Genomic DNA, 27157 nt, shown 5'->3' on the forward strand with positions numbered 1-27157 from the left:
TGTATTTTTGATTCTTTGTATTTTAAAAGGCATGTCACATCTATTTTTCAAAATGTAATCATTTTTAAATGTATCAGTTTTTGTATTGTATCTTTGTAGTTAGCACAATCACTGAACATTCTAAGCATGTAAAGAAAAAAGCCTGCTATGTAAGAAAGTTAACATTTTGATCAAGGCACTTTTTGCAGATGAATGTTTCAGGTTTGTTTTCTTTTCTTTTATACTTCTAAAGCCATATGGCTTGTGATTTTCCTTGAGCTGCATTGGAGAAACACTCTTGGTCTAAAAGTCATTTACTGAAACATGATGTGTTATTTAAGATTGCTTATATAATTGAAAATAAGTCTTTGGTAAATTGCATGCTCTTTTATTTTATGTCAAAACATGTTAGATACTTAAGAATGGATTGTTGTATTTCATGTCTTTTTCTGATACTTCGTTTTACCATCAAATGGTGTGTAATATCAAGGAGATTTTATGGATATGACTTGTGTTGATTTTTGTCATTATATATGCATAAATGGCATCTTGTTGATACAGTTTGATGCAACCTCAAAAAGTGACTGTCATTTGAACAAGAGCTGTTGTGGTTAATGAGTTGTAAAAGAAGCCAAGGTCTTCCTCAAATATTTTCATGTCAGTGAGGTTTAATGGAAGAAATCAGAAATCGGACAATTATCTGTAATCCATCTGCTAAACGTTAGAGAACCCTCAAGTTAAAAGAAAGCTCAACATTTCCTACATATTGCGGATGGGATTAGTTCATATATGGTTTCCATTTTGGGCGGTTTTCTCTCAAAAAACTAAACAATGTCAGACCAGCCTATATACTTTGTAATATTTTATACATTATATGTTTTGGCCAGTATTTTGGTTTGTTAAGTGGTTGAAACTCATCAAGTGCTGCTTACCCTGGTGCGCACGACTCCGCGAGCCCACAGCCCATCATTGTACTTCCACCTTTCATCTTACGTTTGACTGGGTGTAGGCTATACGGTGACCAAGATGCTGACAGTGAACGCGACCTGTTAATATTTCAGCACTGTCGACTGAGTCTCTACGCCCAAATCCGGTCCCTGTATTTCTTGCTCTCTGTTTCGCACCTTTTTTATACCGCTGTTTAATTAGACGTCTGATGCTGGATTGAGTTGCAAATGGACACGGCAGCCGTGATAGGACAGGAACATAGAGACGGAATCCAGTCATAAGAAAGCAAAAGAGGAAATATTTCAGGACATAGAGTTATAACAATATGTTAAGAAATCAAAAGAAAGATTGCAGTTGTATTCTGGGCTGACCATGCTTGTGTTAAATTAACAATTCACCGGGGCGACATCTGGATATTCTGAGTAAAAATGCGCAACGGGGATTGTTTGACCTTTCTCGCGCTCAGCATCATTCTCGGTAAGTGTTTTTCTTCATTTAAATGGCGTTTGTTTTATTTTAAGTTTTACTACATGCTTTCACATATTTGAATAAACTTGAATAGCCTAATATATATATTATTTACAGTAGCAATAAACCTTATGTGATAATTTCAACATGCGATATTTACGTATGGTGAATTCAGGTTGATTGGGACACTTTTTGACATTGATTGATTTCCATTTTTGGATTCGATAGTTTATGGTGATTTCTTTGTCATAGGTCAAATATAGAGACAGATACTTCAAATGTGTAACCTTCAATTAACAGCTTATATCTCTGCTACAGAAGTTTAGCAGGCGTTATACATACAGAGCCTACACTGATCGTTATTTCTGCGTTCGACCGGTAGTTTTCAAACTTTGTATGATCTTTTTTGTGAGGGACCCCCTTCTAATAAATACATATCAGTATTTTTGTAAATCAAGAGTTGTTATAGTTTTGATTTTAGTTTTATTTAGTTTTACTAATATTCAAAATTAGCTTTTATTTTTAATGTTAATTTTAGTTAAAAGTTTTAGCAATTTTGGTATATGCTTTTGTCATTTTATTATTTATGTATTTATTATGTTGCTATATAGTAGTAGTTCATTTTTGTTTATTATTATAATTTTAGTGCTTTAAACTTATTTCAGTTTATTTTTGAGGCAACATTTCAAATTTTTGTTTTTCCCAATAATTTTTAGGTCAATATTTGATTTGATTTCAATGAACGGAAACGTTTTCAAAGTTTTAATTTGAGTAAACTAATATAACCTTGTTGTAAATAGAATGTGTGTGAAATTAAGACATGTTTTCAAACATAAATAATTGGCTACACCTAGAGTAATGTTGGATGTATAAACCAAAAGAGAAGCAGTTTCTTTCAAATTCTTTAAATTTATACTGCAGCAACTTGCACAATACATCTTTTTTTATGACAGCTTACAAAGAATACTGCCTTACAAACCCCAGTGAGTGAGATAAAAGGGACCCTAGTGGGAAAACACACTAGAAAGATAGGCCTACTCTATAAACAATTCTGGAATGCAAATAGCAAGAAAGGAGTAATAAACAGGAAACAATGTTTAGACTTTGAATTTTGAAGTCTGTCTTCTTTCAAATTTAAAAACAGACTAGTTTGAAAACCCACTGCATTAGATTGATTGTAGTTTTTTTAAAATATTTTGTTGGATATATATTTCATTTGAATCATCCACAAACACTGTAGTATTGACATTTTCTTTTTTTAAAGGGATTGCATCAGGTGATTCAAGAAATCCCTCAAATCCCAAGACCGTTATGAGGCAGAGCTCCAAGAGTGATGATGAATTCGAGAGGAACTTTAAAGTTTTGATAGATAACATCAGATCCTTGTCAAAAGAAGAAAAGAGTAAAGAAGCCCGATCAAGTCTTCATCATAGTATGAACAGAATTGTCGTCGATAGAACTAACCTAGATATCTATTTAACAGTATTTAATAGTATATACTCAATATATCAGCCAATGCTACTCAATAGTTTCATTGAAACTCTGCCTCAGGCTTTAATTTGCATTTTAGCGGACCAACAGCACTGTGGGTGGCAGGGTGATTTAGCCAGCACTGTTTCATCTGCATTCAATGGACAGATACTGTCTCTGATCTCCTCTCTTAAAACTCAAACCTGCACACCGGCATTCAATCTGCGTATGGCGGACTCCATAACTCAGTTAGCCTCTGTTCAGGAGATGCTAACAAATGCTTTATCCTCAGATCTTCCAAATTATCTACTGTCGGACAACTTTATTGCGTTTTGGAATAGTTTGATGGACGTGACAATTCCTCCTGTAATGTCATTCATGTCTGATATCATGCCAAGTGTGCTTCAAACTCCAGTGAATCTTTTACAACTCGGATTACAGTTTGGAATTAAAATCCCTACGAGTGAGAACTGTCAACAATGTACGTATTTATATTTACATAGAAATGATTTCCTTTCTGGTCAATAAATAATTTTCCCTGTCTTCATTTTTCTTTTGTATACAGGTGACCTGAAACAGCTTATCATGTGGTATGTAATTGGTCTGCGTTGAATTCTAAATATACATTATATTAACATTAATACATTACATTACAGTTAATGTTAAATGACACAAATTAATTTGTTTTCTTTATTTTTAAGAATGAACAGTTCTGGATGTAAATTTTTCCAACTTTACATATGCCATCAGTCAGATCAGTATTAGCTAAACTGATAGCAAGTAATGAGCAAAATAACTTAAAATATTGCAAGTGTTTCAGCTTGAAGCAGAAGCTACTTTTACTTTAATTTTATTACAAAAAAGGCTGATGTCTGAATGAATTTCTTTTTTCTCTATTCAGGGGCATGACTCATAATGTGAGCTGGTCCTTTGGACAATCAATTCTTGATATTTTTTTGGGTCCTGCGTCTCTTCCGTGCAGTTACCCGAGTCCAGAATGCCAGACGTCAGGCAGTGTCCAGTTTGGTCGTACAGGCACACCTTCTGTAGACATCCCCGCATCCCTTCTTACCTGCGAAGAACAAAATTTGAATCAACTCAACGAAACCCTTTGTGCAGAATTTTTATCAACAAGGTCTCAGGAATCTTATGTCCTTTACCAGATGTGTCAAGCTCTCAGTACTCTCACTCAAACTGAGGTGACACGGATGTGGAAGAACGCATGTCACATCATCCAAGACATCGTCTTACCTCTCATTGAGCCCTGTGGTGAAACCGTCACCACAGAATCAAGTCAACGTAGCGCACGGTCTGTCCTAAGCCTCAACGAACTTCTCTGCGACTACTTCAACTGGACTGTTGCTGGTGCCGTGGACCCGGCTTTGGTCACTATGTGCAGTGAAAACGATCGTGAGGCGTTCATTCCCGCTGTGTGTAACAATGCTAACGTTATGCAAGTGCTGGTCAGCAATCCTAGTAATGCCTGGGTGTGGGAATACTGCACAAACTCATCTGACACATACGTAGTATACCTGTATTGTTCATATAGCACATGGACTGCTGAAACAGTCGATCCGTCCATAGTGACATTCTGTTGGAATAATGACATGGAACAGTTGGAGCGTTTTTTGTGTGAGAGTCTGGAATTCTTCATGGTTGTGTTCTCCAATGAAGACAACAACTGGCTAAAGCCCAACTGCTCTGAACCACCACCAGAACTTAACATAAATGCCCTCGTAGCTGAATCTTGCAAATACTCCGAATGGAGCAATACACAAGCGGTCACCGCCATTCAGATCTCCCTGTGTATTCAAAACGACGAGACTCGATTTATTAATACGGTCTGTGCAAACAGCACATTCGTAATTGCGCTTGCGCTTAACAGTGAAAATGTTTGGGTAGAACAGTATTGTACTTTCGCTGTCAGCAACCCACCCACGAGCCCACCAATAATGGACACTGAGGACTGGTGTGATTATAAAAAATGGATTGAAATATTTGTGGATCCCACTGTGGTCGCTCTGTGTTGGCAATATGACCAGATAGGCTTCCATCAGAATGTCTGCTGCAGCGTGCAGCTGTATGAGCAGTTGTCTCTGCATCCCGAAAATCAATGGCTGATTCGAGAGTGCTCTGATAATGACACCGTCAACACGCTCGCACAAGTCTGTGTTTATTCCGATTGGAGCCAGCCAACTATTGTAGACATGGCCGACCTTGCTCTCTGTGCCGATCTCGACACTAAAAATTTCACCCAGAATGTATGTGCCAATGTCACAGTTCTTCATAATTTAATGGCCAATTTAGATAACACCTGGTTACTGGAACAATGTTCAAACCTGACCGGTTCTGGACAAGGCGTTGGGGCAGGAAATGGGAGTAGCCTGATAGTTTTCCGACCAGCGGAGCAGTGTCAGTACTCCAGTTGGGTCTTGGTGCTTCCAGACCCTGCACTGCTTGCCCTTTGTTGGGACTATGACCAGGCCAACTTTGTCTCCTCCGTCTGTGGTGACCCTTCAGTGCTCACCCAAATCACTCAAGAGGCCTCCAGCTTTTGGGTTGGCACACTTTGTGCCACTTACGCAGGTCCGCATATTCCCGATGGAGGCAACTCCACTCAGCCCCAGCCGTGTATTTTTAAGGATTTAGTTGACAGGCTGAACTGGTCCTGCAGTGCAGACTTCAGCTCAGTCTGCCAACCGGGTGCCAGTCAGGCCCAGGGCCTTCGGATACTGTTGCAATGTGGGCTAGAGATTCTGCAACCCCGTTTTGAGAATATCATGACTATGAAGATGGCATCGATGGTCCGGCAAGCCACAAGCTTATGGGTTGTGGTGCTCTTGGCTCTGGAAGAAAGTCAGATGACTGCACTGAGAGTGACAGAGAATATTCGGCTTAGCGTGTTGGAGACAATGGTCGTCTACATGGAGAACGAGACCAACTTTGAGAACAAGCGTGTGCTTCTGCAGTGCTTTGGGGTTGGCATTATTATTCTATGACTTATGCAATTATTCTATAGATTTATGCAATTAATTAAAGGGGTAGTTCACTAAAAAATGAAAATTCTGTTATGTTTTACTCACCCTCTTGTCATTTCAAACCTGTATGATTTTCATTCCTCTGCAAAACAGAAAATTAGGTATTTTGAAGATTGTTGGTAACAGGAAACCATTGGTCCCCTTTGACTTCTACACTCTAAAAAAATGGTGCTATATAGCACTAAAAGTGGTTCTTTGCTCGTAACCATAGGGGAACCACTATTAGTGCTATATAGAACCATATTTTGGTGCTTCAGTGGTTCTTCAGCGGTTCTTTGTGATGACTGAGGTGCTATAAAGATCTGCTGAAGATCCAATCAGGGGCTTAACAGGTTCTTTATAGGGAAACGGTGCTATATACCACCTCGGTCACCCCAAAGAACCTCTGAAGAACCACTGAAGCACCAAGATATGGTACTATATAGCACTAAAGGTGGTTCCCCTATGATTACGAGCAAAGAACCACTTTTAGTGCTATATAGCACCATTTTTTTTAGTGTATTGTGTTGACAAAACCAATGCAAGTCAATGGGGACCAATGGTTTTTGTATACCAACATCCTTCAAAATATATTCTTTTGTGTTCTGAAGAAGAAGGAAAGACATACAGGTTTGAAATAACAAGAGGGTGAGTAAATGATGAAAGAATTTTCATTTTGGGGTGAAAATATAAGGAATAGGGCATGCCATTGTTTTCTTGAGAGATTTTTTCACATGGTGAGTAACAACATACTGTGTGAACTAGTTTTAAGGGTTCATATTATTAATTAAATACATCCCTTAACCAAGTTCATCAGTATTTTGTAACTTTGATCTAGCGTGATCTCATCAACATGAGGTATAGGGTTTTGACCCGTCACTGGATAATCTGAATCTCTTCCTTAGCATGCAATATTAACTCCAGGGGCATTGGATTTGTCTTGACAATGTTATACAAAAACCTTCATGTTCTCAGAACATTGTTATCCTTGTTGTCATGATTATGATACTGTGGTTGTAACTGTGTATACTGTGTGTATTTCAGAAAGTTCTAACCAGTCTGATGCTAACAGGAAGAGATGTGGCCAGTAGCTTTTTTCTTATCAAGGTATAATAAACTTCATTTGTATCCTACTGCAATGTTTTTGACTGACAATTTTGCTTATAACAGTGTTCTGAGCCATTTTTTTCATCTGGTAATACCATTTAGTGCCAATGTCCTATTTTATTTAGATGAATTTAGTGTAAGAAAATCTACTATTTTTATGCATGCTGTAACATTACAGTTCTTATTATTGCTTTACAGGAATATTTCCGCATTCCTCTGTCTTATCTGTGGTCAGTGCTCAGTGCAGCAGACCTCACAGTCGTAAGGGAGATTCTGCAGTACTATAATAGGAACCATGTAACCTTACAGGTAAACCCTCTCAATTATAGTATGTTCAATTGAGAGTGTTAAAAGTATTAAGAGTTTGTAGAGTGTTTCAGTTCAGCCAGTAGAAGGTTGATTCTCAGGGAACACATGATGTATAAGCTGTATAACTTAAATGCACTGTGGATAAAAATTTGGATAAAAGCATCTGCCACATGCAAAACATGTCCTGTGAATGTTTTGTCTTGGAACATGTGTGCTGTAATGTAATTCTTATTTCTCTTGTAAAGTTATCAGATGAATACCTGCACACCATGGTATCTGTCCTTTTCCAAACCCACCTGCCCAAGGATATTAGCCTTTTTGCTGACATGGGCCTTTTGTTGGCTCTGGCTACACCGTCAGACATCATGTCAATGCCTCCTCTACAGAATAACATCAATGCGTAAGTGACACATAGTTGAACCTCTTGACATTAAAAAGCACCTCCTGTTAAATGTTATGAGTGGGTTAAAAGACATACGTACATATATTTTATGCTAACCATATAAGCATTTGGAGTTTTTTTCTTACCCCGTCAATTGTAACTTGCTCACTGGGCATAAAACATAAAGGCATGATGTCCTAAGTACACAATAATAATAATTTCATTCTATTTGAAAATGATCACGAAGGTCCCACATGTTTAATTAATGCCTGTTTTAGCACCCGATAAATTAAGGTTTTACATTAAATTAAATCTCTTTAAAGCTTCTCTGTGCCCATGCTTTTCCTCAGGTTAAGCATCATTAACCTCAGCATCAAGAACCTTTCCCTGGAGCAGCAGCAAGCATTTGGTCGATGGTTCAGTCAGAGCTTGCCTAACATTACAGACGTCAGCTTCATCAGGGACACCGGTAATCTGATCGCGTATCTGCCTTTCCACAGCTTCCAGTACCTGTCACCTACTCAGGTAACAGCCTCAACACCTCCCAAAGATATCTGAGACTGTTTGGCTCCGGTTAACCCGCCGACAGCTAAAGTCAGGAAAATGCCAATGCTTGTCTCTGGTTGTTTGTAACAGACATGCCCTTGTTGTCAGTTTTCAATAAATAAACACAGAGACACATAAATTAGGAATAGCTGTGTAGTGGACCATGAATAAGACTGGGGCTTGAAAAAGTGAACACATCGTTCACTGGTGTGCATGAGATCTTGACTGCCATCCAAAGAAAATACAAAATAGAATAAAAACGTTTGTTTATTTTATCTAAAATGACCAATTCTACAATATGTATTTTTGACCAAGTAGTCTAAATTGGTCATAATGTGCTCATTATCATGTTCTATTTTCTTCTTTTAGATTCTGGATGGTTTGGATGTCTTAAAAAGTAACGTGTTGGGTCCCCTCAAGCAGCAGTTCATCGCTCAGAGTGTCATCGGAGCTTTCAGGAATCTTACTGCCGATCAGTTCAAAAGGTTGGAGTATGCTATCTAAATATTTTTAAATGAAATGATATACTGAATCTCCGAAAAGATGAGCACTAAGACAAACCCACGTGTTTTTACACTCCTCTAGTTTAGGTAATATGTCCTGTCTGGCAAATTACAACCAGCTGACGGCATATACACAAACAGAATCCTTCTCTGTGATCCAGGACAACATTAGGACATGTCTCATCCAGGGAGTCAGCATCCCAAGTAGTATGGTCAGTGAAAACAGATCAGTCTTAGATCTGTAATTTTTCTGCTAGTTTCAGATGAATTTGTGTGATAACTTAAATATTTATGTCCAGATATCCAGCTTGGTCCTGAATGCGTCTGAGCTGCAGTCTCCATCCAGCCTCATGTCTCAGAGAATCTCTCAGCTTGCCCCTTTCTTGCCTCTCCTGGGATCTAGCTTCTTGCAGCAGCTCACCCCTGCCCAGCTCATGCCTGCCCTAAGTACCCTCAGCTCTGTACCTTTCACCCCAGCACAGGTACACGCCACATGAAACTAATAAAGGTGTCATTTATTATGGGGATTATAACACAACACAACAGTTCACCCAGGAATGAAAATTCTGTCATCATTTACTCACCCTCAAGTTGTTACAAATCTGTCCAAATGTCTTTGTTCTGATGAACACAGAGAAAGATACTTGGAAGAATGCTTGTAAATGAATAGTTCTTTGCCACCATTAACTACCATAGTACGAAAAATTACTTTATGGATTTCTTTGTTCTGTTGAACACGAAAGACGATATTTTGAAGAATATAGGAAAGCAAACAGTTCTGGGGCACTTTTGAAGGGACAGAGTCTTCACTCCTTGTCTTCATTTATCATATCTGGTCTACGGGTCTTTACTGTAAAATCCCCTACACTTTTGACTACTAATTTTTCCTGTTTGGTTACGAGTATTCGTCCAAATATCTTTCTCTGTGTTCATCGAAACAAAGGAATTTATACAGATTTGGAACAACTCGATGGTGCGTAAATGATGACAGAATTTTCATTTTGGGGTAAACTATCCCCTTTAAATGAGTGATTGAAGACATGTTTAGCTTTGGCAAAGTCCTACAAAACAAAAGCATTAGGTATAATAGTACTCCAGTGGGAGCTGAAAATCGAGTTGAGGTCAGAGGTCACAAGCAGGCAGGCTGGCTTTAGTTGTGAGGTCTATGCAACAGATGGAAGACTGCTGTTAAAGAAACCAGGGTATCTGATATAGGCAGAGGATTGTTTCCCTGCACAACCCTTTAATCATTTCTGCATGACCAAACATGAATTCTGCATGCCCATCTCAGCATGCACCCAAAACATAAGGAAGGCAGAGGATGAGAGTACAAAGAAATAATAGAAACCTACAGCTTCAAATGTCCCTAAAGAAAGTCATTTTAGTGAAGGTTTCACTCAAGAAAATATCCCAGCTTAGTTCTAGTGAATTATTTTAATTAGGTTATTGGTGAAAACCTACATCATGACTTGCCATCAAAGGGCTCATATTCTCTATATAGTTTCGTTTTCTTTATTACCTAATAGGGATGCGCAACAGTAAAAAAACATGTGATACGCTTGCTAAATAATGCAGCATGTGATATCATAAAGTGTGTACAGTACAATAAATTTGAACTGTATTAAAATACATTTAAGTGTTTTTTCTTTAATTGCTAATGCAACCTTTTTACAAAACAGACTAAACAAAAGCATTGCTTGGTGATAATTGGTATAATCTAATTGTGTACAGTACTTAAATTTGATTCAACCTAATCTATTACATATACCTTTCTATCAAAGTTATTTTAACTCTGAGTTCTTGTCATCATTATCTAAACTATAGCCAATAAACTGTGATAATGTGAGAAATGGTGTCTGAATAAATTTAGCTTTCACTGTATAATACAGCCCTATTGCCTAATAAACCTTATTATAAACCTTTTATAATTTTCATAATGATGCATGTTTTTTTTCTCCATGAAGGCAGCTGTTGTCATTGACAAGATCTCAGCCGATTTAAGTGTAAGTATGTCGTTGTTACAATGTGGAGAAAAGCATTAAGGGGTTGTGTGTGTGTGTGTGTGTGTGTGTGTGTGTGTGTGTGTGTGTGTGCGTGTGCGTGTGTGTGTGCGTGCGTGCGTGCGTGCGTGCGTGTGTGTGTGTGTATCAAGAGTGTCAGTACCTTCCCAGCCAGCTTGCCCGCAACCTCTTGGGTGTTTCAAGGACAGTTGCATTGCCCTGCACGTGCAGATACTCCCCATTCAGTCACTCCTTATAATTATCTTTGCCTATTTAAAGGTGCTTCTAACATTTCATCAAATGATCCATGTGATTTGGCAGTTTATGGCTGTATAGAATTACACCAGGCACAAGGAAGTTTTGATCTGCCCTTTGTGTTTTGTTTCTTTGGTTATGTCAGTAAGATTGAATGATTACAGGTGGAGCCAACAGTGCGTCACTAGTGAGCTGTCATGAACGCTTAATACAGCCTCTTGTCACATGTGTGCCGTTACGAAGACAATCAAAATAATTTTTAATGTGTAGGCTTCTAATAGAACAATTAAGACTTTATCTTCAGACTAATTACACCGTTATTGCTACACCCTCAATAAGACTAAAAGTGTTAATGTTATTTATACTGTCTCTTATTGTTTAATTGTTAATTCATGAATAATGTTAACATTTAAAGTAAGCCCACAGTACTTTCCTTTAAAGTGTGACCTATGTATGATGTTTGTGCCCCTCAGCTGGCTCTGCCTGGCTCTGGGCAACTGTCTACCCTGGGGTCTCTTGTGAGGGGGGTGAAGGTGGAGACTTTATGGAGTTTGCCATCTGACATTCTACTAGAGGCTTTACCTGCTATCAGCTCTCAGACACTTGGGCTTACTCCCACACAGACCAACGCCATCATCACCAAACTCTGGGTGAGTTGACTGCAGCTCCATCTTTAAGTCATATGCATATACAGAATGCACCTAAATGTAAACACAAAGCATTTAATGCAGTGTCTTAATGGTGATCTTCTATGTACTGTATGGCAGCACATTTTTGATGGGCAGATCATGGCAGAACAGATTTTGTAAATTTCTCTTTCACCTTCTTTGTTTTCAGGGTTCTGTTTCTGTTCACCTGTGGCTTGATGAAGTTGAGTCTTTGCTCCCCAGCACTCCTCTCCTTTGTGTGATTCCCAAAGTCTCTTTACTGCTGGTCAGTGACAAAGCTGTACATACTCGCCTATGGAACACACAGCAGGTATGTTCTTCAACCCAATCATACCCAATTAATCAACTCTTAATTCAGTTTTTGAAAGACAAAATATACTTTACAAATGAAAGGGTATGTTTAAGCTAAACATAGTTACTAGTGGTGTATTTTGTTCTAATGACGTCAAAGATCCGTGCAATACTAGAGTGTCTAATTACTTGTTTAATTATTAATAATGGAGCGTAGGGTTCTTTGTTGTGTACCCTCTGATTTAGCTTTCATGACACTGTATCTCATGTCTGCGTGCAGTGTTAACTAGCAGAAATCTTAAGAGTTCTTACAGTTCCTCTGGTACTATCAGTCCCTTTTTCCAGAACATTAAGCATGAGAGTACTTTGTAATCCCCTGTGCCATTAATAATAAGCTTTTAGAGCCAAGAAGTCACTGATTTATGTACATACAGTATACAGTTGAATCTGTGTTTTCTGAATCTGCAAGATGTTTGTCTTTTAAAAACAGCGGACAGCATTTATTTTCACACGTTTATATGTACAAAACCACGATCTGGAAAAAACAACCAAATTTACACAACAATGACGGTACTCCTATACTATTACAGCAGGTGCAATTGATGATTCAGGAAAATGTTTTAAACAGAATCACTTGTGCAAATGCAGTGAGTTGTTATTTTTCTATGCTGGAAATATGTTATATATGTAATACGAAATATGTTCATACTTTGAAGTATTTTTGATGGGCAGATTCCATGATTATGAAACCATTGATTAATTTCCCTTTTTTAATTCAATAGGCTCAGGTTCTTTTTAAAGAGGTTACTGACCTCAAGCCAAGTCTGTCAGAAAAGGAATTCATGTAAGCTTTATCTTTTACCTTTAATTGGTTTTGTGGCTTTTTACAGTGTATATATATATATCGCTGCAGTCCTTCTGAAACCTTTTATCTCCATATTTCATGATTTTTTTTGCCACAAATCATTATTTTTAGTCAACCTTTATGTGTGTCACTTGGTTTTCCAAATATCTAACCAATAAAAAGTAGTAAAAAGTGCTTTGGACAACTCAATATTTAATCATTAAAAAAGTAGGGATGCACCGAATGTTCGGCCGAAAATAGCAAAGAAACGCATGTTCATGACTCGTGATCCGATCAAGCAGCAACCAGCGCAGAGAGAGAGAGACACGCGTGCGCTTTATTACTGCCGCAAACATTTTGGCAGTGTGTGTGTGCGCGTGTGTGTGCGTGTGCGCGTGTGTGTGTGTGCCTGTGCGTGTGTGCGTGTGTGTGTGCGTGCGTGCGTGCGTGCGTGTGTGCGTGTGTGTGTGTGCGTGTGTGTGCGTGTGTGTGGAGCATTTTAAAGTGTCAGAGAAAGACACAGCACGGGACTTGCCGCACGGAAGTAAATTTCCGAATGAAAGCGTCTTTACCGGTCGGTAACTTTACTCCAGACGGAAGCGGGCTGTCTGACAGTAGCCCTGCCGCTCGTGACATCCTTTGACATCATACAGTGGTCGTGTGCACACAGTTCCCTGTACTAAACAACTTCTCAAAGTATGTTCTGCATCCCGGCCATGAGTGCACCTTCTGAGAGAACAGTCAGCTTTTGTGGGCGGAGTTTGGAGGAGAGACGTGAACTGAAATGAGCTGTGTCTCGTTTCTTAAGGCTGCGTCCTTGTGTCCTCCGGAGGTATCATCCTCTAAAGGATGTGGTATATGGAGAATCCTCAATTTAGAATAAAACGAGACGTCCTTCCTAGGATACTGGCAGAAAAGGAAACAGGAAGTACCACGTTGCTATGACAACACGTTGCACTGGCACACCTGTCAAATTAATTAAAATGATTTCTACATGATTGTAGAGGTAAAAAGTTGGTTACTTTCTACCCTAAACAATGCCAAAAGAGTTAAACAAATATAAAAATGTTTGCCTTACTGTTTTAAACGTTTAAAAATGTTCCCATACACTTGTAAACCTTGCCTGCTAAGATTAAAAAACGTGACACCAATTGTAAACTGTTAACATTTAAACACCACATATTTGCTTGAATGTGCAGCTGTTGCTGTTTATTCAAATAACAGACGTTGGCCGACGCAAAGAATTGTGGGTTATCTCTAGCAACGAAGGATACACCTCATGTGTCCTCCGAATTCTCGTGAAAGTAGGTCGCATTAGAAGGGTGTATACGGAGTGTCCTACCTGCTTTTATGAAACAAGACAGCCTCGATGACGTAACAGGCTTCAAATGAGACCTCCGGAGGACGCAGCCTTCCGAAACGAGACACAGCTATGGTTGTCAGTCAGCATCAGTCAGAATTGCTTGCATTGGATGTTTTTTTTTTTCTTAAAATCATTTTGCAATGTAGCCTATAATAATCCAACAGATTTCGTTTATTCGTATTTTTTTCTTATAGGCCTAATGTGGAATGACACTTTTTAATGAATTGTTTTGTTGTAGGGGTACAGAGTAACTTACTGTCATGGTCCTGCCTTCTTGTTCATGATTTTCTGGTCTTGTGGCAGGATCGTGACAGATCCCTTATGTTTAGTGTGAGAAAGTCATGGGGTGTTTATCTTTTGACATCCCATGTGCTTTCTCGTGTCTTGTCATTGGCCCCGCCCCTCTCGTTTCCCGTATCACTTCCCGCCGTGTTCCATTACCCTCACCTGCCCTGTGTTATTATCCCTCGTTTGTGTTCCCTTTAAAATGCCCTCATGTTTCATTGTCCTGTGCTCTTGCATTGCGTTCAGTGTACTGTGTACTTGTGTACCCATGTTTGTAGAGTTCGCCGTGTCTTCCCGTGTTCCTGTCCCTTGCCTTGTCCGTGGACTGTGAGTTTTGTGTTTTACCCTGCCGTGTTCTGTGTAAGACGTTTGGTCGTGTTCTTTAGTTTAGTTTTTGCTGTTCTTGTTTTACGTTTTGCCCCCACGTGGGAAGTCTTTTGTTTTATATATACTGTATATATCTCTTAGTTTTGTTTTCCCCCCTCGAGGGTGTTTTTGTTTTCTTTGTTTCAATAAAAGTCTTTGTTAACCCCTTCACCACCGCTGCTGCCTGCAACTGGGTTCCTCCGCTCCACAACCGTGACACTTACATTACATTCTTTTAGCAGTCAGTTATAGGCCTACTTAATATTGGCTATTCATGAAGGGAGAGGGCTCAATTTGTTGTTTGAATTTACTTTGTTTTGCTCAATTTTATATTAAGTTGTATTGTGTTTTATTGAAAAGCAAGACAAATTATAAAAAGCACATTTTGACTATTCAGTGAAAAAAATGGCTTAACAAATAGAAGAAATGCAAAAAAACGTGTTCGGTATTATTTGGCCTTCGTCCAAGTGCTTCATATCATGTTCGGCTTCGGCCAAGAATTTTCGTTTCGGTGCATGTTTTTTTTTCCATTTCCTGAAAAACAGCGAATATGAACATCCAAGGTTTCGGAAGGACAGCGATGATATGAAAAGAGTTATCATGACGTTGCTCAGTGAAGCACTGTATTAATTTAAGTATTTTTCTGTTTGTTTTTTTCTCTGACATTTCAGATCTCTGGGGACCATTGCTTCAGGAGTGAGTTGTACAGCCCTTAAAAAAATGTTCAAAAATTTGGCAGATGCTCTATCGCCTCTACGTGACATTCTGAAGTTTCTGAGAGAGCAGCCTCTGCCTCTCCCTGCCTCATTGGTATGTTAGTAAATACATACCCTAAAATGCCCAAAATCATCAATTAAAGTTCAGAGATTACAATATTTTTATCCTTCATGTGCTAAATCATCACTCCGTTTTGACTGTTGATCATCTAAAGTAAACTTAATGAGAGAAATGCATAATTCTGTGTGTAACATAAAAAGGTACGTCTTGAATCTAGAATATTCTCTCTACATGTAATATAAAAAAGCCATTTTTTAAATATAAAAATAATTAAAACATTTGTTTTTACTGCAGAAAAAATGTATTACTGAGGAACTGTATAAGTTGGACTTCTTCTCAGATCTGCTTGGTGATTTGGGGTCTCAGATTGCTCTGTCACTTCCGTGAGTCGAAATTGCAAGAAATGAAAACAGATTGATGTGTATGTATAATTATAGCTTCATCTGTAATGTTATTTTATGAAGGTTAAGCACCATTAAGAAATTTCCTCCTGATAAGATGGATTCTCTGAGGTATATGATAGTGGAGGACCCCCAGTACTTTCTGCTGCTTCCCAGCACCAAGCAAGCTGTCCTGGTGGACAAGATAGTTCAAAGATTGGTAAATATTATCATTCTACTGTCCAGAAGTGATGTATTTGTTTTAGTTAAGAATCAGTGATCAGTGATCTCCAAAGCCATGATTTATTGTCTTGTTACCAAATTTACAACCCTCACATTTATGAAGACTCTGTCGCCAACCATTATTTCTTTCATTTTCCCATAAGGACATGCACACTGGCCTGTACACCGAAAGGGAATTTCGTTCACTGGATGTCATGGCTACATTTGTGGCGGATGAGATGTTTTTGCAATTGGATAGGAGCTTCTTTGTTGACAGTTTAGAGTTTCTACAAGGATTCTGCTACAATGCCAATAAACGAGACCTGGTGGCGCGCATGCTTCAAGAAAAAGGGACATTTGGGTACAGACAGTTGAAAGTTTCCTTGCATCATAATAATGTATTAGGACTGTACCTACATGAAGCATGGAAATGTTATATGTCTCATGATGACTCAGCTGTAACTGTTTTCTATTAATAGCGTTGTACAAAACTGGACATCCGATACTTTGAACCAAGTGGACCGGTTCTTATTCTTTCTTCCAAAGGAGACTATTCAGCTGATCCCCGCAGTATGTAAACAAACATTCCTGCTCTGTCGATAACTGTGTGACCTGTGAATGTGCTGTTCTTCATGACCAGGTCCACGAAGAATCTGCAAATCCAATCTGTTCTCATGCTTGTGTGTTTGTCTTTAGGGTTTGATGAGCTTGGAGCGCATTGAGAGACTGTTCCAGGATCAGCAACGTTGGGAAAGAGGAGAGCGTGGCTCTTTGTGTGAGCAGAAGCCCTCAGAACTGTTTGAAAAGAAGCAGTTTGTGCTTCAGTATTTCCTTGGCTTCCTCAAAATCGGCCGCTCCACCTGTGAGTAAAGTCTAACTTTATTTTCCTTGAAAGAATGTCACCTAAGGATACTCTAAAATGATCCTTTTCGTCCTCACATAATAAAGCACGTTTAAACCCTTTTCCTTTAGTTGTTTTACACATACACTTTGGTGTCTCTTCATCACTAGTTACTGGACTGATCCCGTCTTGCGAGAGCTTGCATATGACACAACCTGCTGCCTGGAGTATTGACAGCCTCAGAAACATGCCAGCAGCCGCTTTCCGGAGGTGCCTGGAGCTCATTGGCCAGGATCCCTTTTTCAGTTCATTTCAGCTAACAGTGCTCCTTACGAAGGCAAAAGAGGTGCCTTGTTTTCTCCTTCAGCTCATGTGTTCCTTAATGTTGTTTTACAAATATTGAACATAATTTTAAGAGGTTTTTGGTTATTTAGTCATGTAAATAAAGTGTGGTGGCTGTGTTTGTTTCCTGTGTGCAGGTGTATGGACCGCCCTCCTCTTTTAACACATCTGTGATCGCTCAGTTGGGTCGCATTGCCACCCTGCTCTCTGCTGAGGAACTGGCTTCTCTTAAACTGTCTGAAATTCAGTCAATTTCAGCTATGGGAGCTATCAACATATGGACCAGCAGACAGGTAAAATGTTGATTAACGTTTTGTAAAAGTGAGCTGAATGGTTAGCTTAACCATTTATGCATTTGTAACCCTTATTTCCTGCCGTGCACACTCCAGTCTCTTCAGCGTGGATAATACAAATGAAACACGGGTTACACCTGGTAGATTTACGTTTTTATTTCACTTTTAGGAATCCTCGGTATCGGCACAACAGCCACCTAACGCAACTCAAACTCGACTCCCTCTCGCTCTTCCTTTTTTCCCAAGAGCCCTCGCTGCCTTAAAGGGGCAGATGCACAAAAGAGCTTTTTAACTAAACATTAAACTAGAGTTCAACATACATTTCTCTTTTAACATAAAATAGAAAAGAAATAAAAATAAAATAAAAATGAATGGACAATTAAGGTTACACATTAATTTAAGTTATGCATTCTTTTATTATAATTTCAATGGCTTTTGTTTACACTTGCAGTTGAAGTCAATATTCTCCACGGTGCTGAACTCAACCAGAAAGACTCCTGTCCAGTTAGACTCCAGTACCCTTGTGGCTTTGGGGCACATTGTGTGTGGGATTGAGACACCAGTCATTCGCAACCTGAATCCAACAGAGTTCAGGTTATTTTATTTGATCTGAAGTCTATTGATATAGTATGGTTGATCATCATATATTAAATCACTTCTGCTTATGCTGAATGGGAAATGTTTTTTCTTATTCCAGTAAGGCGGTTCTGTGGCTCAGCCGTTTGCGCTTGTCCTGCTCTGAGGAGCAGCTCCAGGCTATGATAGGACTGCTCAGTCATAGCTCGGCATTCGGACCAGTCAGCTCCTGGGGAACAGATTTCTTCATTGAGATAGGAGCGATTGCAGGTAGACTGATGCAAACTGATGAAATCTCAGGCCTTGAAATTGAAGGGTGGCTGCAAACCCTACAGATATCATCAATTGTACTGTTAAGCAAAGCTGTTATTTTGTCTGAAAGGGATTCACCCTGTTATAAGTGTACAGAAAAACGCATGTGCTAAATGACAACTTACAAACGTACAATAGTACAATGTTATATATGGTTTAAAACAGATGTGGGTATTTTTGTCATTTTGTGAATGAGTACACCATTATATTTTTTTGCTCTTATGTAATTCATGTACTTTGTTTAAGTCAAAACATGGTATCCTTTTTCATTTCTTTTACTAGCGGGGTTGCCTGATATATCCATGTCTGCTTTGGTGAGGGACCAAATTGAAGGACTCACCCCTCTTGCCATTTCTCTCATCCCAGCAAACAAATTTGCGGTTCGTACCATTTTTCAGCCTTTAACCTACTCCATTTTTTGAAACATACTGTATCATGTCGACTACTTGTCAGATGTTATTAGAAAAATATTTGGAGTATTTATGATCAAGAAAAAACAACATCAGTACTTGAATCTTGAAAAACTCATTAAAACACTTATGAAATTGAGATTCCCCGTAAACAGAATTTTAAAGGTTAGCGTAATGTTAGTATCTTTCTTACCTTGTGTTTTCACTTTAATTCTTCTCAGGTGGTGTTTAACCAGGCACAAATACAGATGTTCACCTATGAGCAGGCCTTTGCTGTAACAGACCCTCAGCGCTCTGCTCTGTCTCCAGTACAAGAGACGGCCCTGTCCATGGTGCTCAACCCTTTGGAGGACAAACCTATTGATTTCAGAGGTAGTTTCACTCCTCTTCTGGGAAAGGGATACAGATCGCAGAACATTTTTTAATGAACAATAATGACCTAAAGCTGGGGTCGGGAACCTTTTTTAACCAAAGAGACATTTTTCCAGTTTTGGTTCATTTATTTTTGCAAAAGAGCCATCGCAAAAATGGTAACATCTTTCAATGTCTTCAATACTAATAACTTGATTTATGTCCACAGTCTCACTTATGGTCCATGTGGGGATCAATTGTTCTTTGCCTTCGATAAGAGAACGTGTGCACAGACAAGGCAAAAACAGTGAAACAAACGAAACAGTGCATACTGTACATCTGGGCCTCTAAAAAATTATTTCCATGACTTATAAACAACTTAACGGTTTACAAGGCCTCCATTCAATTAAACTTCATTATATGTAACATAACAATTTTAAAAAGTGCTCATTTATTGTACTGATGCTCACAAAATACTGCATATGTGTCTTCTGACTTTGCATTGCAATGTTCGACTTCTTGGTGCTAGAGATCTCGATGAAGATGAGTGACAGCTTTTTAATAATTATAAGGGAGTGCTCCTTGTGCGGTTTCTGTTCTATATATCATCCATTCAGAATTGTATAAAACTTGTTTTTCGTGCTGCTAAGACCAACGGCCACATACACGCTGCAAAGTTTCAGGAATTACATCGGCATAAAAATGCGGGATTCACTCTTGAAATAGCTATGATTGACATATTGATAGGATAGCCATAGTTATTTCCTGAATAAAGCAGACTTTTGGACTGAAATGGTTGAATAGTCTGCTGACTGACGACTCGCTCATAACAGTCCCTTGCCGCCACCTACTGGACGTAACTGTAAACTGCACTGAAATCGTTGAAAACCCCACAACATTAACACACAGACTGACAGCCGGTCTTGTCACAATTTATGTTTTTAATATCTAATAAATGAGTTTCTTGAATTTAATCAAGTCTTTTGGAACAAACATTATTATCACAAAGTGTCAATCGTCCAGTTGTTTTTAGGGAAAATAGTAAATACTACATTGGTAAATAATGATAGAATTATTCTGTTGGACGTACACTACTGTTCAAAAGTCATTTCTGTTCACCAAGCCTGCATTGATCTGATCCAAAATACAGTAAAAGAAGCCTGTTCTTTTATGTTAGCCTGTTTTTAATAAATAGTATATAGTTATGCATATTATGATCAAATATATTGTGTATTTTGTATAAATTGTATATTGCGGGACTAACCCCCACCAAAAAATGCGGATCCCCCCATAAGACTTGATTCAATTCGAGCACTGGGTGAAGGGTAAGATGCCTGGCGAGCCACATGATTTTTGAAAAGAGCCACGGGTTCCCGACCACTGACTTAAAGGTTCTAAATTTCCATAGGCTATTTATAAGGGCTGTTAAAAGTTTCAAGTCTGTCTTACAGTTGTGTTTGTGTATGTTTGCAGGTCTGTCATTGGGAGTTGCAACGCATCCTTGTCGTTTTCTTTATCTCTCCAGTGTCCTGATACTGCTGCTGTTTTTTCTGGGATGAGTTAGACCTCTCACTTTACTGCATGGAACTCTTTTTTTCCAAATAAGTGCAATATGAACAAACTCTAAAATATATTTCTAATACTTTTTTAACACTTCTAAAATGCTGAATGTAATTGAAAATGGGTTACACAAAATTGCACGAGTGTGATAAGAGAAGCATGTCTTTCAGCACTTTATAATTGTTGGTCAGTCATGATAAAATGTGTTCGTTTTTTTTTTTAAGCTGCTTGCTTTTAGTTAGTAATTTATCAGTACGTAATACATTGTCTTGGTTGATTTGGTTTGTCTTGTTACTTTATATTATACACCTTGTGGTTGTTATTTATTTGTTATTTATTTACATGTTGTACCTGCTGGATGGGCCTTCATTGGAATGTTCTCAAGATGTATTAACCTACAGATAATATACACACATTGTGAACTTTTGTTCCTTTCATTTAACTCAGTTTGTGTATGTTTTCCGTATTTTAATTTTGTATTGTTTGCTATTGTTGTGCAAAGCCCACTGCATGAATTCTCGGAAATAAAGTAATACTATATGGGAAAAGTGTAATATCTCTCTTGAGCCGTGTCGGGGCGCTGTGAGATGACTATTTATTCGAGTCCTCTGGTATCCCGTCATCATGAAGACAGAGCGCGCCGCGCACACCAGAGCAGTGCACATGCTTTCCCTCAGCTAGTATTTTAACAAACTCACACTTAGCCAAGATGGCGGATTCCGATTCTTGGGGTAGGGATTATTTACACATATTAGATTACGTGTATGACAGAGTGTTTATACCTGTTATTATACTGCATAAATAACTATATTATTTTGTTTCTCAAAGACGTTGACAACTTAGAGCCAAGTGAGCCGCTGAAAAACGCCGCCGGGCTGCTGGTGGATAAGTGGGAAGGCGAGGACGAAGACGAAGACGTGAAGGTAACGTAACGTGTTAATGTCTATACAATCAAAACTTTATCTTCAGAGTGTTTTTCTTCTTTTAATTCATGTAGTATCTGACTCGTTTCCTGAGAAGCGATATATGACTTAACTTAGCAGACATCACAACCTTGGTTATCATGTGGTATATTTTTAGCTGTTTAGCTAGCCTAGATTAGATCAGGCCTGTTTATTTAAAGATTCACACAGCTGTATCTAGTTTCGTATTTATTGTTTCCTTGAAGTACTGTTACATATGGTGACCGCGTCTGCAAATGTTAGTTTCCAGTTTGAGAAAATGTGGAAGCTTACTTGTTGGCACTCAAAAAGCCTCGAGAATGACAAATGAATTAAACTAATACAGTAATTACAGTACATCATGTAGTTTAAACATTGTCTATGCTTATAGTATTCGTGTCGTTTGCTGACAAACGTGTATGCATTTCTGGAAAGCAGAAAGTGACAGGCCATGTGCTGCACTCCGTCAACAGCTTCACGTGCTCTTTTTAAAAAAGTGACAGGTTTTTATATTATCGACGTGATTTTATTTGTATGCCACCCCGGTCAATGTTGCTTAGTCATTACACTTTTTTTTATTAATCCTAAGTAACTGTTTGCCTAATTGTGCTAGTTATGGATAGCTTGGCAAGGCTCCCAAAATGACAGTTTTGTAACGTGGTCTAAAAAGTGTGACAGTACAAATTGTTTTGGTAACTTACTACCTTCCTTTATTTTACTTCTTTTTATGAGATGTTTGGACTGAATTTGGGTTACTCTTAGTAGTTCTTGTAGTTTTCGCGTTCTAGAAAAGTTGCGCCAGCTCAACAGCTGGTACAGTTCCGAGATGACGTCATGCGTTGATGGTCTCGTCGCGTCTCCTTTTGACGCAAAGCTCTGGAAGTCTCTCACGCGCTGAAGCTTTCTCCAGCTAAAATGTGCGTTGTTGTCACTTAAAGGCGTTTTTTGGCGCTAGAAAAGACTAGCTTTTCATCAGCTTGCCCTTGTGTAGCTGGTTACATATGGGTGAACCCGGTGTCTGAGCCCTTTAGAGTTCAGAAAGTCATGAAAACTTGCCTGTTTCTAGAAAAATACAGCATAGTGATGTTGTGTAACTTGTTTACTGCAAAAGTTATCTGTTAAAGTTAAGATCTCATAATTGGAATTCATATGATATTTTGAAGATTGAAGGATTTCTTGCAATTAATTGCTGTTGTATGTGTTTATAAACACAAGCCATATACTGGCATCACAAGCAATCACAAACATTTATGATGTAATTATTTATTGATGTAATTCTTAATGTGATTTTACAACCTCACATTGCTCTGAAATGGTTGCTTGACCCAAATATTCCTTTAGCTATGGGTATCATACTATATCTCTTTGTCTGCAGGATAACTGGGATGATGATGAAGAGGAGGAGAAAGAGGATGAGCAGAAGGTTGAACAGAACAAAACAGGTATTATTCTTTTTTGAGATGTTGTGGTCAAATTCACCAATATAAACCTTTCAAAGGCAGGCGTATTTCTTAAACTGGAAGTTTTCTAGACTCAAGTTGAACACGCTTTTACGGTTTGCCAGTGTTCAAGTCCCCTTAATGGTTTTATTTATGCGTTTATATAGAGGTGAAACCTGAGAAGAAAACATTAAGTGCAAAAATAAAAGAGAAGGAAAACATTGAAAAGAAAAAGCTAGAAGAGATGAAAAATAAGGTAAGAACAATTATCAGTTGTCATTAATTGCAAATGTCTACCGGCTAATATTAATTATTTTACATGTTTTTAACAAAGTTTATAACTTCTGTTATAAATTGTTAATGCAGGAAACACAGATGAGTAATCAACTATCACCAGAGGAGCAGCTAGCAGAGAAGCTGCGGCTAAATAAATTGCAAGAGGAGGCAGACCTGGAATTGGCCCGTGAGGCTTTCGGTAAGAGTCAAGTTTTGTGCACTGCATATACTGTCAGACATTTATTAATTATTTAGTGGTATCTTTTAGAGCTGGACCAGAATATTCGTTCGGTGGGTTGGCATTCGATTTTCAGTTTTGAGATTCGAATATTCTCATCTCTCGGCGATGCGGTTCTCATTCGCGCTTGAATAGGAATCGCCCATGAGTGAACGTCATGATTTAGTTAATCTGGAAGAGAAGACAAAAATGATGAAGACCTCAGGTGTGTGGGAACACTTTAAATTTCAGTGAGGACAAGACGAAGGCAGTGTGCCAAATATGCGATTTGAAACTGGCCTACCACAACAGCACATCAAGTTTGAAAAATCACATGAGTTCTGTAAGTAGTACGCCTATAAAATTGCTAGTTTGTGTTTTATCAAAACAACACGAGAGCAATTAATGAAAGATGCTTTGCGCTGTTCGGTCTGCGCAGCGCTGCATGATGTCCGACAAACCTAATATTTGGAGCAGTTTGGGACCCAGTAAGGACACAGGTTGCATCTCACTATGTCGCACGTATCCAACGTTTCTTTCTTACAGTGACAGCTGAAGCTGAATGAGGAATTTAAACGGACTGATGCCCGTCATGCATTTAAATCTGCATCTCTGGCACGTTTGGCAATCAAACTGCGTTCTGTGCATGAGCAACGAACAAGAAATACTTAAAACATTTTTCTAAACTAACGTAATAAAGAAAGGAAATGAAATATATCTAATTTACCATTGAAAACAAAACCAAACTATTTTAATGGCTGCAAGCAGTCTCATTCATGCTATGCATTTAAATCCGCACTCCAGCGCAGTAGGCAATGAAACTATGCTAGCACCTGAACCACAAACAAAAAATACTCCAAACATTTTTCTAAATTAACTTAATACAGAAACTAAATAAAAGATAATTTGCCATTAAAAATCGAAAGGGAACTAATTTTAATGTGAGGCTCGCCGCAGCAACACACCCGCACTCCGCAGCAACACACCCGCCACGTGTGAAGTCGGTTGGATGAACGGTTTTCTACATAATAAAAATGCAAACAGACAGACAGAGATTCCTGCCTTTATTAGAGAGAAGTATATGTTCAGCCCCCTCCCTCCGAAGTTTCGAATCTCCAAAAATGGTATTTGGACCAGCCCTAGTATCTTATGTTAAGTGCTGAACTTGTATACAGATCTTTGTAGTTGATTTAATTGTCTATTAAAGTCAAGCCAATTTGTTACTATCAATTAACAAGCTGTCTTTCTTCAGGTGTCGATACTACTGTTAATATGACAAACAATGTCTCTGGAATTGAAGCCATGTGCCCCTCATCAAAAGAAGATTTTCTTGCGTTTGAAAAATTACTGAAAGAAAAGTTTACACAGTTCGAAAAATCTGTGCATTATTCAAGCTTTTTGGAGTCACTGTTTAGAGAGCTTTGCATTTCATGTAAGTCTTAACATTTATTTTAGCATGACTGTCAAAATTTACATTCTTTACTACATTGGGGTTATATAGGTATTACTGGTATTTTTTTGGTATTAAGATTATATGGTGAATTTAAAAAAAACTATGTCCAGTTTATGAGCATGTTGTCTTTTGTGTCTGAGTAGTGGAAGTAGATGACCTGAAGAAAATAAGTAGCTCTTTGTCGGTTCTGCTTAGTGAAAAACAAAGACAAGAAAAGGTGAGTTGAATTATGAGGATTTTTTTGTCTCTCAAATGGGTATTTTTCCCCAGTGCAGTATTGTTTATGATCAAAAGATCAATCTCAATTCATCCACAGGAAAAGAGGGCAAACAAGAAAAAGAAGAAAGGTGTAACCCCTGGTGGTGGTTTAAAGGCAAACATGAAAGACAACTTGGTTGATTATGGTGCCTTTGATGGTGGCTACGGCAATGAATATGATGACTTCATGTGACAAAGGTTCATTGTCCCCATTCACACAGTTCCCAGACACCCCTGTACCCTTCATGCTACTCAGTGCCATATTGGAGTGAAATGGACAATGTATAAACCCTTTTTACTTGGTTTTGAGTGGTGACAGACTCCTCGTAAAGCTGCTATGCCTTGGTGACAAGTGGGCAAAGCAAATTTCTTCAGATGACCTTGAAATCTTATTTTATCTCCAAAACAGAGACTACATGATGTGGGACTTCTCTGGAGGCGTCTCCTCTTATTGGCCTAAACAAGAAAGTCAATGCCTTATAGAGAACTTTGTTAAAAAAAAACAGTTTTGATTGAAAGTGACTTATGTTTTTAAAGCTGTGCAATTTCAGTTACACAGAAGTAAATGTGATGTTCTATGCAAACTTAATTTCTTCCATGAATGCCCTTATTGCAAGTGTGGTTGTGTTTTTCTTGCAGATTAATACGCTAAACAGTATCACAGCATTAAGATTCCCAAACTTGAATGTAATTTAGATTAGATTAGATTCAACTTTATTGTTATTGCACATGTACAAGTACAAGGCAACGAAATGTGACCTCTGCATTTAACCCATCCAGAGAGTAGTGACCACACGCACAGCAAGTAGTGAACACACGTACACCCGGAGCAGTGGGCAGCTATCACTGCAGCGCCCGGGGAGCAAGTAGGGGTAAGGTGCCTTGCTCAAGGGCACCTCAGTCGTTACCCACCGGCCCTGGGAATCCAACCGGCAACCTTCTGGTCACGAGTCCGACTCTCTAACCATTAGGCCACAACTGCCCCTAATTTAACATTTACAAGCAGAATTTTTAGCGTTTTCCATTGCTTCTAGAGTCAACGCTGCATAAAGAACTGAGGTAGTACACTGACTAAATGGGTATTAGACACTTGCAAAGTAAAACAAAACCAACACCAAGCTTGTTGAACCCGGACCTTACACAGATCACTTAAGAATGAAGCACCTTTTTGTTTTTTCTCAGTGTTTAAAATGCAATCAACTGATTAAAGGTGCGTTAAGCAATTTGTGAGAAACTGTTGATATTTGAAATCGACACCCAAACAAACACATCCTTGGCTAAAAGAAACACACCCCACCTTCATTGCTCTGCTTTTTAAATAATGAATGCTTGTTCTTTTTCTTCCCATATCATGAGCATGTGCACCAACTTTTACTGTTAAGGGCGTTACCGTGTTGTGTGGGTTGGTATTATCCACTTGTTTTTTCCTCTTATTTACACAGCTCAGACTGTGTGGAAACAGTACTTCTTTTTAAACACGCATGCAGAACATACATCTAGCAACTATTCATGAAAGGAATTGTGTGGATGTGGATTTCAGTGTTTAACAGTTTCTCAGAAATCGCTTACTCCATCTTTATTGGTGTTTGCACTTGGTGGATTTTAATCCTTACTAGCTACACTATGTGGAGGTTTATAATTATATATAGCTTTTACAGGTGTGTACAATTAAAATTCAGCCAAATTAAAGTCAGGCTTTTCACTATTC

General features: G+C 38.5%; 2 protein-coding genes across 2 annotated transcripts; both read left to right on the forward strand.

Moving 5' to 3' along the window:
- The first annotated feature begins 1293 nt into the window (after positions 1-1293).
- Positions 1294-20890, forward strand: strc1 (stereocilin 1). Its single transcript, XM_057354734.1, has 28 exons — positions 1294-1404; positions 2660-3346; positions 3431-3455; positions 3767-5843; positions 6927-6989; positions 7188-7298; positions 7544-7698; positions 8031-8205; positions 8596-8711; positions 8812-8941; positions 9029-9211; positions 10694-10732; positions 11458-11634; positions 11822-11962; positions 12726-12787; positions 15473-15611; positions 15873-15961; positions 16043-16178; positions 16345-16541; positions 16660-16750; positions 16877-17042; positions 17192-17367; positions 17501-17656; positions 18108-18250; positions 18354-18502; positions 18827-18924; positions 19176-19326; positions 20779-20890. The coding sequence occupies exons 1-28, from the start codon at positions 1356-1358 to the stop codon at positions 20862-20864; spliced, it is 5967 nt and encodes a 1988-aa protein (XP_057210717.1). The 5' UTR covers positions 1294-1355; the 3' UTR covers positions 20865-20890.
- A 562-nt stretch (positions 20891-21452) lies between these two features.
- Positions 21453-27154, forward strand: eif3jb (eukaryotic translation initiation factor 3, subunit Jb). The gene is made up of 8 exons (XM_057355080.1): positions 21453-21596; positions 21694-21788; positions 23182-23248; positions 23413-23501; positions 23612-23720; positions 24991-25170; positions 25335-25408; positions 25508-27154. Exons 1-8 carry the CDS (start codon positions 21575-21577, stop codon positions 25640-25642), a joined length of 771 nt encoding a protein of 256 aa, XP_057211063.1. The 5' UTR covers positions 21453-21574; the 3' UTR covers positions 25643-27154.
- The last annotated feature ends 3 nt before the right edge of the window (positions 27155-27157 follow it).

Source organism: Triplophysa rosa, linkage group LG1 (genome assembly GCF_024868665.1).
Source record: "Triplophysa rosa linkage group LG1, Trosa_1v2, whole genome shotgun sequence".
In the NCBI taxonomy this organism is placed as follows: Eukaryota; Metazoa; Chordata; class Actinopteri; order Cypriniformes; family Nemacheilidae; genus Triplophysa; species Triplophysa rosa.